This window comes from Odocoileus virginianus, chromosome 6 (assembly GCF_023699985.2).
Source record: "Odocoileus virginianus isolate 20LAN1187 ecotype Illinois chromosome 6, Ovbor_1.2, whole genome shotgun sequence".
NCBI lineage: Eukaryota > Metazoa > Chordata > Mammalia > Artiodactyla > Cervidae > Odocoileus > Odocoileus virginianus.
The window spans coordinates 11,342,957-11,358,125 of record NC_069679.1 but is presented as its reverse complement, the minus strand read 5'-3'; the positions used below and the strand labels follow the sequence as shown (position 1 = coordinate 11,358,125).

At 45.4% G+C, this 15,169-nt stretch overlaps 1 protein-coding gene across 1 annotated transcript in view; it reads right to left on the bottom strand.

The window, feature by feature from the left end:
- Window positions 1-15,169, bottom strand: part of THSD4 (thrombospondin type 1 domain containing 4) — a 624,907-nt gene that overhangs the window by 519,381 nt on the left and 90,357 nt on the right. Inside the window, exon 4 of the mRNA XM_070468752.1 lies at window positions 9,226-9,587. Coding sequence (XP_070324853.1) covers window positions 9,226-9,587 — 362 coding nt within the window. The remainder of the gene's footprint in view (window positions 1-9,225; window positions 9,588-15,169) is intronic.

Genomic DNA, 15,169 nt, shown 5'->3' with positions numbered 1-15,169 from the left:
CTGCTAACTGCCCAGATTATCAGGGAGATTTTCCAAGGAGAAACACAGACAAGGCCAAAAGCTTTCCCGTCTTTTGCTGTGTGGTTTCTGCCCCCCTTGGATGTAACAAGACTCCCTAAATTTCGACAGAGGGTCAGGAAAATGGCATGTGGCTTTGTGAAGTTTAATTAACAGCAAAATTTCCTATCCAGCATCACGAAGGGGCCCACTTGGCTCCAGGGGCCCTTGGGACAGAAATAACATATTGCTCCAGAGTTATTGATGATGAAATGCAAATGGCCTCCAGGAAAGTGAGCAGGAAAGGAGGAGCTAAAAAAACAAAGGATTCTTACCCACAAGCCAAAGACAATCCCCCGAAGAGGTAGGAAATGGAGGGACAGCCTAGGATCTAGGGTTGATCCTGTCTGCCCTGTTTTGAAACAACAGACCTTTCAAGCAAAAACACACATATATACACGACTTGCACACACACACATGCATGCACAGACAAGATGTTACAGAAAAAGATATAAGGCTCTAAAAACTCAAGGGTGATCTGGTCAGTGATAATAAAATTATCAAGCCGTGTTGGTTCTGAACCGTGTCTTGTATTTCGGAAGTACTTTTATAGCCGTTACCTCAACTGACCCTCTCTGCAGGACTGTATGGAAGACAGAGGACAAATAATTATGCAGATTTTATAGATCAGATGAAGTGATTCCTGAAGGTCATCCAGTTAGCAGATGATGGCCATGAGACAGGAAGCAGGGTGTAATGACTCCCAGCCCGGAGCTTCTCCACGCGAGGAAAGACATGCAGACGCCTCCAATAGAAAAGGCCCAGAGGGAGACCAAGAAGAGGGGCTCAGAAGTGTGGACGGCACAAAGGACGGGGCAGAAGTCTCAACAGTGGGTTATGTTGTGGATTCAGAGAGAGAGAGAGAAATTCCTGAACATGTTGGAAAACAGGTCTGAGAGCCATGCCTCCCAGCCACCATCCCTCCATCACTCCGGACAGCAGAAGGATGGTGGGAGCATTTAAAAGAGCAATCCAAGAACACCACAACAAGATTCAACATCAGGCCAGAGACCTTAATGACTGGATAAAATCCTTTATTTTATAAACATGTACACCAAGGCTCAGAGAAATGAGGTGACTTCCCCAAGATCAAAGCGTTAGCGAGAGCTGGGGACTGGACCCTGGACTCTGGTCTGGAATACAGAGTTCTTATTCTACGCCAGCCGCCTTGGGCAACTATTATGTTTAACTTCATTATCACTGTCCTGATTAACACCGCCTGTCCAAAGAAGAGCACAGAAAGGCACAATAGGGAAGGCAAGGCTGCTGAATTTCCCACAGACAACTATCAGGCAAGATGTGGGGATGTGGCTGGTGGTTCTGCCAGCACAGAAACTGTCCTATCACTAGGGATTTCTTAAGACCCCCAAATGCATGTACATTATGGTAGGCTGGCTAATGCTCCCCACTCCACCCCACTCCATCCCCAGATGCCCACATACTAATCCCCAGAACCTGTGAAAAGTAACTTTATGTGGCAAGGGGATTTTTGCAGGTGTGCTAAAGATTCTGAAATGAGGAGATTATCTTGGATTATCTGAGTGGGTGCCATGTAATTACAAGGGTCCTTACAAAAGGGGAAGATCAGTGGATAAGAGTTAGAGAAGGAGATGAGACGACAGAGGCAAGAGGGCTGAATGTGAGTGATGGAGGAAAAACCCTCAGGCCAAGGAAGGCAGGCGACTCCACAAGCTGGAAAAGAGAAGGAAAAAAATTCTCCTCTGAAGCCCCAAGAAGGAAAATAGCCCTTCCAATACCTTGATCCTAGACTTCTGAGTTCCAGACCGTAAGAGAAAAATTTGTGCTGTTTTTCGCCACCAAATCAGTGGTCAGTGTTACAGCATCAATAGGAGACTGAAACACCTATTGCAAAACTGGAGGAGCAAGACCAAGCTCCCGGGCAGTAAACCCTAGCTTCCTAAGCTTTACAGAGATGGGGCGGGGGGTGGCAGAGCCAAATATTTTGAAAAATCCCAGGGGCATTAAGAAGAGATTTAAACCAACTATACAATGGAGACATCATCTTGCTTTAAGATGGAAAAGGGTTGGTTATCCACATTTACAGGGACTGCCTCTCTCCAAGAAATTCTATTTCAATCCCCTTACGACTGCCTGATAACCCCTCCTTGGAAAGGAGCCTGTGGACTTAACTAGTCTCGCCTGCACATACTCGCCTCATACACAGCCTGTGCTCCAGCCCCATCAGACCACTGAGAACTTCCAGAACGTGACAGGCTCACCATGCCCTTGCAGTTTGCTTTTTGGGGAATGACCTCTGCTAAAATCCTTCTTCTTCTTCAAAGTTCACTGCCATCACTGCCTCTGTGATGCCTTCTTGGGCTCCCCAGGCCTCCTTCCGCCCCTCCCTTCCTTCCCCACACCCTGAGCATCCCTCTTAAGAGAGCACTTGGTCTTGTCAATGTCTGCCTGTCTCCCTCCCCCACCCCACCAGCAAACACTCCTTGAGGTCAAGGAGACTTTGTTCCTCTTGCGTCACCAAACCACTGCCATCTCCCATCCATACCAAGTGCTTCCCAGCTCTTTCCCACCTGAGTAATGCAAACTCACCCTGCAAGGCAGTACTTCCACCACCGAGTATCTTAATTCCCCAAGCATGAGCTCCACCTCTCTGTTCCTGCAAACTCTGCTCACCCCACAGGCAGGATACTCACTACACTGCATTCTGGTGGCTATCCCTGGGCTGTTTGCTCATTAGGTGTGGAGGTCCTTGAAAACCACATCTCCTTCCCCTGACTATCCCTTCTGTATTTAGCACAGGGCCTGGTTCATAACAAATACACAAGGAACGTTGACTGAATTAAAATGAAAATGAAACACAAAACGGTACTGCCTAGGTAATCTCTCTGAATTAAGCCCTGTAATTCAAAGGAAGCCGTTAAAAGCAAATACTTTATGTGAAAACTTTTGCATGGCCAGCTTTTGACCATGGCTAGTTGGTTTCCTCTGTGATCCCACACAGATTTTGGAGTTCATGATAGAGATGGTTTCAGTGTTACTAGATATTGGGTTGGCCAAAAAGTTTGGATTTTTCCACGTTACAGAAAACCCAAGTGAACTTTTTGGCCAATCCAATATATATACAGTCATTATATATGTAAGTTATTATACTAATAATTTGGGGGCAAATATTGGAGAAAATTTTCATTTTTCATCTCAAACAGAGAAGTATTAGTTTACCAAACTTAGTTTAAGTCATGAGTGTTACCTTTAATTTTGAAAAAGGCTCTGTAGAAGGGCAAGTCTGAGAGGAACGTGGTAAGTACAGATGAGTTTAATGAGAGTTCTAATTGGAACTATCTAACACACTTCTGCCCAGCCTCTAAATTCATAATGGAAATTAGATCTATAATTTATTGAGCAACTACTATGGACCGGGCAATACAAATATTATTTCATTTCAAGACTCAACAATCCCATATGACAGGTATTATTGCTGCTCTGATTTGAAAGATGAAGCCCCTGAGGTTCAGAGGAGTTAAGTAACTTTAGGATGCTTGGGAGAGCACCAATCAGTAATGACACGATTTCTAATGTTTTTTAAAGTGTGAGTGTGTGTGTTTTAACGAGACAAAGATCTGATATGGGAAGCAAGTGGTAGGCTCAAGAAGTTTCCACATGATTCCAGCCAAGTAAATTGTATTTACTCATCAAGGTTGGGTTCAAATTCTACCTGTTCTGTGCAGTATTTCCTGACAGCTGCATCCCACAAGGACTTTCCAGTCTTCCTGAACTCTGGTCACATCTTTACTGTTTTCTGGCCCGTGTAGTGCTCTCTGGGTTTGCCACTAATCCACTATCTCAGTGTCAGGCCCACAAGGACAAGGGCCATGGCTTCCAACTTTTTTGAACTCCTCTGGTGCCCAGAACTACATGCAAGGACTTCCCTGGGTAAGAGAGCTAAACACTGCAAGGAAGAGAAGCAGTTCTTTTAAATCTTGACTACCAAACCTCATCCACTTTTCAGGACGTGTCTCTAACCTCCAATTAGCTTTTCTGGACCACACATGCTGGAAACGAGAAGCCTCACTTTCAAAACGCCCATTTGAAAAATACTCATTTCAGAGACAAGAGCCTTATTGTTGGACTCTGATAGATATACTGAGAATTCTGGTTCCGTTGCTTCTGAAGTGGGTGACCTTGATGGAGTCACTTCATTCCTTAGGGTCTCAGTTTCATTTGTAAAATGTGAGTCTTTGCAACTGCCTCATAGGGCCACGTGAGCTGTAAACACTGGATTGACCAAAAAGTTCACTTGGGCTTTTCTGTACCATCTTACGGAAAAGCCCAAACAAACTTTTTGGCCAACCCAGTATTACAATGCATTCGACATAGCATGTGTACACGTGAACGCTCCAAAATGGTAGCCATCATCACTACCATGACTATTTCAACACACTGCCTTGTCCGAAAGGCATTTACACTCATGTGTTTTCCAACTTTCTAGAGCAGCGGTTCTCAAACTCTGGAGCATACCAAAATCATTTAAAATAAAGCTACACAGGTCACAGCACAGACCTACAAAATAGAATCCTCACCAAGCAAGGGAGAGAGTGGCGGTTGGGCAACTCCACTTTTTTTAGAACTTTTTAATGTTATTTTTTATTTATTTTAAAATTAATTTTCATTGGAGTATAGTTGCTTTACAATGTGCTAGTTTCTACAGCAAAGTGCATCTGCTATACATATAGCCCCTCTTTTTTGGTCTTCCTTTCCATTTAGGTCACCACAGAGCACTGATTACAGTTCCCTGGGCTATATAGTTGGTTCTCATTAATTACCTATTTTATACATATGGGCAACTACACTTTTAACAAACCTCCCCACCCCACTGCAAGTGATTCCAGGTGCTCACCAAACCTGGAAAATTCTGCTGGACAATACTGATTCCTAAAAGACTTACCACAGAACCTTGAGGTTCCAAAGAGATACTTCCAGATCAGTGGTTCCCAGCCTTGGCTGGATTGACATTATATAGATATCCGAGCATAACTCTCTGAGATCTAGATGTTCATCTGGGATGTAACCAGGATGTCAAGACTTCTAAAAGATAGGCAAAGGATTCTTATGGTCAACAGAGGTTGAAAACCATTGCTGCATTTGGATCTAGGCCCTGGATTTCTACAGCAGTGCCTCTGAGGCTTCAACCAGAGCAGCTCAGCTTTTGTCTGTGTGACAAACGGAGCCTCTACCTAAGACTGATTTTGCAGACAGGATTCTTACGCTTCAAAAAATAGTGAAGTTTGGTATGGCAGAAACCAACATGCCATTGTAACGCAATTATCCTCCAATTAAAAATAAACTTAAAAAAAAAGTTTGGAGTCTGTCATACAGAGGGAGAAAAACAAGTATCATATATTAATGCATATATATAGAGTCTCGAAAAATGGTACAGATGAACCTATTCACAGGGGAGGAATGGAGAGGCAGCTGTAGAGACTGGACTTGAGGACACAGCGGGGGAAGGAGAAGGTGAGACGAACTGAGACAGTAGCACTGACCACGTGTAAAACAGAGAGCAAGTGGGAAGCAACTGTGTAACACGGAGAACTCAGCTCAGTGATCTGAGATGACCTAGAGGGGTGAGATGGGGTGGGGGGGGTTCAAGGAGGGAATATATGTATACTTACAGCTGACTCACATCATTATACAGCAGAAATAAACACAACATTGTAAAGAAATTATTCTCCAATTAAAAAAAATTTTTTTTTAAGAATACAAAAAAAAAGTTAGGTTTGCAAGCAGCTGCTCTAACTGTCAGTAAGAACCTGGAGCATCCCTAACCTGGTTTTTAAATCTTTGTGTCTGTCTGGGGCCTTACAACATATTAGATGCTTAATAAATATTTGTTAGAAGGTTGTATCATTTTGTTTAATTTGTTAGCTGGCTCCAGTTAGGTTTTCAGTCGGCTAGCATAACAACCTAACAGTTTCTTAAACATCTAAACCCCCAATGGCCTTTGCTTCAAACCTTGAAACTGAAACAGAGAGTGAGGCAGACAGCCATCCAGAGAACACACTGACATCTCTTCTGGGGTCACATATGCTATGCAAGTTCCTAATGACTAATAAATATAAGCAAATGTGATTTTCGTCAGCTAGGAAGAGCTCGACATTTGTCAGCAGTATGGGTCTTCCAGGCTAATATTTGGATTGTTTCATCTTAAACTGTCAAATTACAAAAGCATGATAGAAACTTGTAGGAACTTCATAGTAAACAGTAATTGGCCCGTTGTCAATAAGTTAGAAGAAAAAAAAAAAAATCCTGCTGCCAAAACGCACAGGCTGGAATGCTTGCAGCCCAGGCCTGCAGCCAACTGGAGCCTGTTCCCCAGGCAGCTCTCCTGGGTTCTCAACCACAGAGGCTGGAAGAGAAGTCCCTAGTACTCCAGGGATCTGGGAGTCAGTAGCACCTTCAAATCTCAGCTTTCTCATGGATCTAGGAATCTGAGCAATCACTTAAACCTCTTCGGGCCTTAGATCCTCATGTGTAACAACACTTCATCACGTCCTTAGAGCCAGGACTGCCTGAGTTCCAATCCTGACTCTTCACAGGATAGCTGTGTGACCTTGGGCAGGTTATTCCCCTTCTCTGGGTCTCTGGGCCTCACCTCTAAAATGAGGATGATATTAGTACCTATCTTATAGGGTTGTCCGTGTAAAGAGACAAGAACAGTGGCTGGTACAGAACAGGCATTCCATAAGCTGTTATAAATCTGAAATTTTGAAACCAAGCATTTGGAAAACCAACTTTTTGTCTTTCTTTTGCTTTTTGCATTTTTCTGTTTGGTACCAAAACTCGTTGGGCAGCAAGCCTCACCTTAACTGACATAAGGCTTTTTATGGTCTTTTTTTCTTTCCCAGCTGATGTGAAAATTTGTAGGTTTCACTGCAACAATAGTAATATGTTTGCTGATGGGGTGCTGCCCCATGCCATGGAAGGAATGCCATTAACACGTGAAATATGCCCTGAATCACCTTGATAAACTCTGAACAGTTCTGAATTCTAAAATGCACTGCCATAAGCATTTTAGATAAGGGACTGGAGAGCTATGTTATTATGGGGTTGTGGTCAGGATGAAGACAGATAACACATACCAAATCCTTGGCTTTAGAAGCAGCAGCCTCTCAGTCCCAGAGTGATACTGGGGGGTCCTCAGGTCTATACGCAGGAACAGAGAAAGAAGGAAGCACCTTCACCCAGGTGATCTCCTCTTTTACTCTCCCACTGACAGGCCAGCCAGGCCTCCAAAAGCTCCCTTCTATCAGCTCAAATTTGGTTTATCAATTCAGGATTCAGCCAAAGCACCTTTTCTGTGAAATGGCCCTTTTTCTCCAAAATCCTAACAACCAGGTCAAGAAAGACCTGTGCAGGCAAGGGTGGATGGGTTGTAACTCCTCTCTATTTCCAGGTGGCTGGCAGCTGAGGACGACTCAGGCAGTGTTAACCACAGTGGGGAAGGGTGGCCATCGATGCTAATGTCTGACTGCAAGTGACAAGAGAGGCCAGGCAGCCCATCTTATACACTTGCACCCTGCCTAAACTGGGCATTAATTTGGCTTAATGACTAAACTAAGTATTTCTTAAGCATAGTGGGGATCCCCAGGTGGCTCAGATGGTGAAGAATCTGCCTGCAACGTAGGAGATTCAGGTTCAATCCCTGGATCAGGAAATGCTACCCACTCCAGTATTCTTGCCTGGAGAATTTCATGGACAGAGGAGCCTGACAGGCTATACAGTCCATGGGGTTGAAAAGAGTCTGACACAACTGAATGACAAAGATTTTCACTTTCTTTAAGCACAGTGTGCATAGCTTATACTTACTGTTCTTCCTGTAAATGTTTGCTCTTTATTGCTTTCATTCTCTGACAGAGGACGAGATGGTGGGATGGCATCACTGACTCAGTGGACATGAGTTTTAACAAACTCCAGGAGATAGTAAAGGACAGGGAAGTCTGGTGTGCTATTGTTCATGGGGTCACAAAGAGTCGGAAAGGACTACACAACTGAACAACAAATTGCTTTCACATGAATATTCTCTCAGAATTTATCATGAACCTTGGGTGCCCAACAAATTGGGCAGAATGAATACTGAATAATATGTGAATGTTGGTTGATTAATTCACTAACAGGTTTTTCTCAGTATCTGTATTCCTACTTTTCCATGGGCACTGCCTATTTTGGCTTATTTATGCTAGCCTAGCCACCTAAGGCTTTGGAGAGTTATACAACTATTCTGATACCACTATGCCATTTCTGGAGTTTACATTTTGTTGACTCTAAAAAACATATAGATCTAATTAATTAGACATATTCTCACAGTTGTGAGTTCACTCAAAATACTTTGGAGAAACTTTCTAGAAAAATTCATAGAATCCTGAAACCTATAGGCTGGGAGCAAGTTAGACTCCAGACACCCAACCTGTTCAGGGATTCCAAACTCACTGTCAGCCCTTGGCTTTAAAAAGCCCCTTGTTTTGTGTTCTCAGCTCAAATCCACACAGCTTGCAGCCAGGATTCTCCCTTTTCCCCAACACTAGAGGAGTACTTGGAGAAGGCAATGGCACCCACTCCAGTCCTCTTGCCTGGAAAGTCCCATGGATGGAGGAGCCTGGTAGGCTGCAGTCCATGGAGTCGCTAAGAGTTGGACACGACTGAACGACTTCACTTTCACTTTTCACTTTCATGCATTGGAGAACGAAATGGCAACCCACTCAGTGTTCTTGCCTGGAGAATCCCAGGGACGGGGGAGACTGGTGGGCTGCCGTCTATGGGGTCGCACAGAGTCGGACACGACTGAAGCGACTTAGCAGCAGGGGAGTACTAGGAAGGAGGTCTCCCCGCTCCAGATAGTTCTTTCAGTCCTCCGCAGGGCCTCCCTGAAGTTGAGCCTAAGGACATTCTTAAGCTCAGCGTCACTTTGAAGACTATTCAGAATCACAGAGGGGGTGGGAGTGGCCTCAACGCTTTAAAAGGCGGCAAAATAAATCAAAGGATGGAAGGAGACCCGTGGAACCAAGAATTCCTCCCCACCTGGCAGAAGCAAAGCTTTAACCGCGCGATCTAGGATGAAGAGTGGCGAGCGCGGCACATCCCAGCAGGTACAAGGACTATAGAGGGAGGGCGCGCGGGGGTCGGGAGGGCAGGTACCTTCTCTCCGCCGTGGGTTCGCGGCCCCGGGCCTGCGGGTGCCGGCTGCCTCGCAGCGCCGGGCCCTGGCGACTGGAGTTGAGGCCGGCAGGGGCGCGTGTCTCCTCGCGGCTCCGGTGCAGTGGCACCGACGTGCGCACGGCTGACACCACGTGGCCCGCGAAGGCGCGCGCGGGGGCTCCGGGCCGCGGGCCCCCGCGTGCGCGGAACGAGCTGGGCAGGCAGGGCCGCGTCTGCTCCATCACGCCGCCGCTGCAGCTGCGCGAGCAGGCGGACCAGGGGCCCCAGGAGCCCCACACGCCCGGGGCGCCGCCGCCGCCGTCCTCCGCGGCGCCCTCGGCCACAGCCATCCGCTGCGGGACCTGTGGAGACAGAGGCCCGTTAGGGGACCGCAGTACCCGCTCCTGCTTAACCCGCAGAGGCCGTGGATAGCCCAAAAGGCGTACCCATTAGGCACAAGTTGGCACAGGGCCCCTGTTAAAATCTGAGAAACAAAATAAAACCCGGCTTGGGTTATACTCGTCTTCATACAGACGAAGTAATAAAATAGAATGAACATATATCTACACACACACACGCACACACACACACATAAACGAAGAGACACACAAAGGCACAACTGTATATGTATACATATACATATTTTATATATTTATATAATTTTTATATATATATATATATATTTTTTTTTTTTTAAATAAAGGAAGGGACACACAAAGGCACAAATGCATAAGGCTCACCAAAATTGTATGTGATCCTGGCTTTGGGGACCATGCCCTTGGCGAGCGCAGTGCACTGCTCGCACATCTTAACTGAGGCTTACCCCTCAGGTCCTTGGGGTCCAGGCTAGAAGGACAGGGCTTCCCTCAAGTCGGTGAGGAGGCCACGGCCCAGTGTCTCCATGCAGTAAAGGCAACGCGGTATGAGGGTTTAGAGGCCCTGCTCCAGAAGCAGATGCCCCTATCACACCCCTGCCACTTCTACCAGGGCGACCAGAAAGTTTCTGAAGCTCTCTGCATCCTAAAGAGGATGGTACCTACCTACCTCACAAGGCTCTAAGATTTAAGTTAGGATATCTACACACACAGCAGAGAACAGGCACTAAATATGAGCTTAGTAAAACCATAATGATCATCTTTCCTGCTTCCATGGTGAATCAGGAGAGATTAAAAATGTCAGAAAGTTAAAGTTCTATCCTGAAGGTGATTCGACATTCCCATGCATTTAACTGGCCCTTTCACAGAGAGCTACATGCCAAGCAGAGTGCTAAGCATAGGTACCCTGTGTTCTTTCATGATGCAGACAAGGCCCTGAGTACTAGCTCTATACCAGTGTTGACTAGGACCTGAGAACAAGGAGAGATGCACCCCAGGTTGCACAAATGGACTGGACCCAGCAGCAGAGAGCTTTATGTAGACAAGGCTAGGGGAGTCTTCCGGGGAACTGGCTGCCTGCCTGGGTAGGGTATGGGTTGAGAAGTCCTTAGAGGAGGAATGATGGTAAAATAGCTGTAATTATTCTGGTATCCAGTTGGTGCTAGTTAGCACATGTAATTTCTAGTCCTCTCAGCAGCCCTGGTTACAAACATTCTCACCTTTCAGAGGTGAAGTTTCCCACCCACGGACTGGAGACCTGTGACCTGCCTCAGTCATGTGGTCGCAGCAGAGTTTGGACACGAGTCTCCTCAGCCCCCACTCTAGGCAGGTCTAGCACTGCCTGCTCTCTCTCAGCAGACTGCTCTTGAGCTTCTGGATCATTCCCTGGAATGTCCTTCCTACCCTTGGGACACTGAGCAACACTATGTGAAAGTCACTCAGTCGTGTCCGACTCTGCAAGCCCGTGGTCTGACTATACAGCCCTTGGAATTCTCCAGGCCAGAATACTGGAGTGGGTAGCCATTCCATTCTCTAGGGATCTACCCAACCCAGGGATCGAACCCAGGTCTCCTGCATTGCGGGTGGATTCTTTACCAGCTGAGCCACAAGGGAAGTCCAAGAATACTGGAGTACGTAGCCTATCCATTCTCCAGCGGATCTTCCAAACCCAGGAATTGAACCGGGGTCTCCTGGAGAAGACAATGGCAACCGACTCCAGTACTCTTGCCTGGAAAATCCCATGGACTGAGGAGCCTGGTAGGCTGCAGTCCACGGGGTCGCTAAGAGTCGGACACGACTGAGTGGCTGAGAACTGCCACTGTCACTCAACTACATTCCAGGGCACAGAGGGGTCTCTGGATGACCTTGAGAGTTTAAACTGGGTCCCTGAAGGTTCAGAGAGTGACTAAGCCAGGATGAGTGAGAGGGCTGAGCAGCTCAGCAAAGAACCCTCTAATCAGAGGTTCAAGCCCAGAGCTGGATGTCAGTCTGCCAGTCTATGGGCACCATGTTCAGAGAGCTGCGGTGAGAGGTCAGAGGTCATGTGGCTGCAGCCAGCAGGAGACATGGTTGGAGCAAGGTCAGGACAGAAGGTTATGTGACTGAAAGGCTGCAGTTTCCTCATCACCAGATGTGAATGGAAGACGGGGATGGCCACATGAGTGGCAAATACAGTCAACTCATCACTCCTAAACTGGGGACCCAGGAGAGAAGGCTTTTTTCTTATTTGTAAATACAAAACACAGCAAACAAAAAACAAGCTTTTGTTCTTTCTTCTCCTCCCTGACATGTCCTGATTTATTAATAAACTGATGATGGATTCACTGGGTGGTTACAAAAAAAAAGTGTCGAATCAGGTTGCAGTCTTGATATATAAAGTAATCCCTAGAGTGTGTGGGGTGGTTTGAATGGTGGCTTTCCCCAAAAGATATGTCCATGATCTAACCCTGAGAACTTGTAAATGTGAACTTATTTGGAAAAAGGGTCAATGTCAATGTGATTAAGGATCTTGAGATGAGATCATCCTCTTCTGGGGGATGGAGGGGGCCCTAAATCCAATAACAAGTGTCCTTAGAAGACAGAGGAGAAGGCCACGTGACCATAGAAGCAGAGGCTGGCTTGAGCAGCCACAGGCCAGGAGCTGAAAGAAGTATACCACAAGCTGAAAGAAGTAAGGAGAATTCACCCCTAGCTACTAGAAGAAGCACAGCCCTGAAAATACCTTGAGTTTGAATGTCTGGCCTCCAGAATTGTGAGGGAATAAATTTCGGTTGCTTTAAGCCATTAAGTTTGTAGTTATTCATTACAACAGCCATAGGAAATTAACACAGTCTGCTGGTCCTTCCAGGACAAGGAAGAAAAGCATACAGACATTTGTCGGGCTCCTTCTCTGCACTGAGCACTGTGCAGACAGCTCACAGGCATGGGGGTGGGTTGTATGGTATTGGCACCACTAACCCCAGGTCACACTTTACAGGGCCCCTGAGCCCCTCTGGGAGATTGATTATTTTGTCCCTTTTACAGGAAGAAACTGGGGCTCAGAGAAGCTGTATGACTTACCCATAGTGTCCGGCTAGTGAGGGGCACAGACAGGACTAAAACTGAGGTCTCCTGACTCCTATCTGGGCTTTCCTGGTGGCTGAGTGGTAAAGAATCCATCTATCGATGCAGAAGACTCTCAGGTTCAACCCCTGGGTTGGGAAGATACCTTGGAGGAGGGCATGGCAACAGACCCCAGTATTCTTGCCTGGAAAATTCCACGAATAGGGGAGGCTGGCAGGCTACGGTCCATGGGGTCACAAAGAGTTAGACATGCCTGAGCAGCTGAGGCACACACATGACTCCTAGTCCAGCACTTTCTTTTTCATGCAGCATGCTGCCTCCCTGCCTGTGTTGTTCGTGGAAAACAGAAGAGTAAAATGAATAGAAATAAATCCTCTTTGAAAGTCCTAGTAGGAGGATAATTGGGGTGATCAAACAGAGGAAGTATATTTCTGGCACATTTGGGGACTTCAGTTACCCATCACTTCCTGATTTCTCGTGAACACAGATAACTGAGGCATTGTCTTTAATATCTAGCTTAGACATGCAGCTAAAAATCCACTTCCTAGAACGAATCCCACCCTTAACTTAGTTTCCTATGGCCAAACTGGGCAGGGTCCCTGGGGAAAGAAAACACGAAACCACATTCCATCCTCTTCTATTCATAAGAATTCTCTAATTTATAAAGTTGAATTATGGTGAGTGACTTGAAATTCCATCTCAGTCCCCATGGTGAGAATCCGACCACAAGCTCCAGAATTGTATTTTCATAGTACACAGCCAGGAACAAAGGGGGAAACAGAGAAACAGAAAGGAAAGAAGGAGGGGAAATGCAGAGAAAGAAAGAAATCTCAAAGGAAAAAATAAAGGGAGGAGAGCTTTGGATATCAGCCTCCTAGTTCCATCAGCCTCCCATCCGCCCTCTACTCCTTCCCAGTCCTCCTGACGACCCTCCTCCCTCCTTCTTTTCTGATGGTCAAGGAGTTTTCTATGAGACAGGATGGGAAAAATTCCAAGTCTTCTCAGACACACTATTCCTAAAATTAGGACTAACTCACAGGACCTTGGTTAGTCAGTGATAAACAGCTAAACCAAAGAATAAATCATAGTGAGAGATAAAAACAAATAATAGAAGCTCAAAGCCCTGTCAACTGCTAGCCCATTGTTTTAACAAATCGGTAAGAATAAAGATGAACAACCCAACGGAAGTAGGTTCAAAGGGCATGAATGCGTAGTTTACAGTCATTTCATAAGTTCATGTCTTAAAGCCCTAACCCCAATGTGATGGTATTTGGACATGGGACCTTTGGGAGTTAATTAGGTTTCAATGATGTCATGTGATAGGACCTCTCCCCTCATGGGATGGTTGTTGTTCATGTCTACTCTTTGCAACCTCGTGGTCATATACCAAGCTTGCAGCACACCAAGCTTCCCTGTCCTTCACTATCTCCCAGAGTTTGCTTAAACTCATGTCCATGGGGTCAGTGATGCCATCCAACAATCTCATTCTCTATCACCCCCTTTTCCTCCTGTCCTCAATCTTTCCCAGCATCAAGGTCTTTTCCAATGAATCCACTCTTCACATCAGGTAGCCAAAGGACTGGAGCTTCAGCTTCAGCATCAGTCCTTCCAATGAATGTTCAGTGTTGATTTCCTTTAGGATTAACTGGATTAGTATCCTTATCAGAAGAGGAAGAAAGACTAGTACTTTCTGTCTTTCTCTCTACCATCTAAGGATATAGTGAGAAGCCAGCTGTCGTCAAGCCAGGGAAAGAGTCCCCACTGGGGCATCAAATCTGCCAGTGCCATGATCGTGGACTTTCCCCAGCATCCAGAACCATGATAAATAAATTCCTGTTGTTTAAGCCACCATGTCAATGACATTTAGTTTTAGCAGCCCAAGCTGACTAGTATAGCAGAAAAATACAACATATATGTGAAAACTGTATAATGTTCCATGTAATCAAATAAATGCAAACTAAAACAACAGAATTCCACTTACCCCCATCAGATTGGCAAAGATTATAAAGTTTGACAATATCAATACGGAAAGAATGTTCACTGTTGATGGGAGTCTAAACTGGGGCAGTTCTTAATAGGGAACTTTGCAGTACCTACCAAATTTTAAATGCACAAACCCTTGAGCCCAGCAGCTCTACTTTCAGTAGTTCACCCTTTAGATACATTCAAAATTAATGCATAAAGTTATATATAGAAAAACTTTTATAGCCATACTTTTCGTAAGAACAAAACCAAAAAATCTGGAAACAACCTGAATATCTATGAAAAGGAGCTTGGTTAAATCCTCCCAAATCTAATCCATTCAAGCAATGGAATACAACTAATCTGTTAGAATGAGGTAGATATATATATCTGTTAAATTGGACAACTCTCCGTAATATATTAATTAGTAAAAAAAACAACAAGAAGTAGACCAGTATGTAGAAAATAAACCTATTTATAGATTTCATCACTGTTGTTGTTGTTGTTGTTAGGTTGCTAAGTCATGTCTGACTCTTTTATGACCC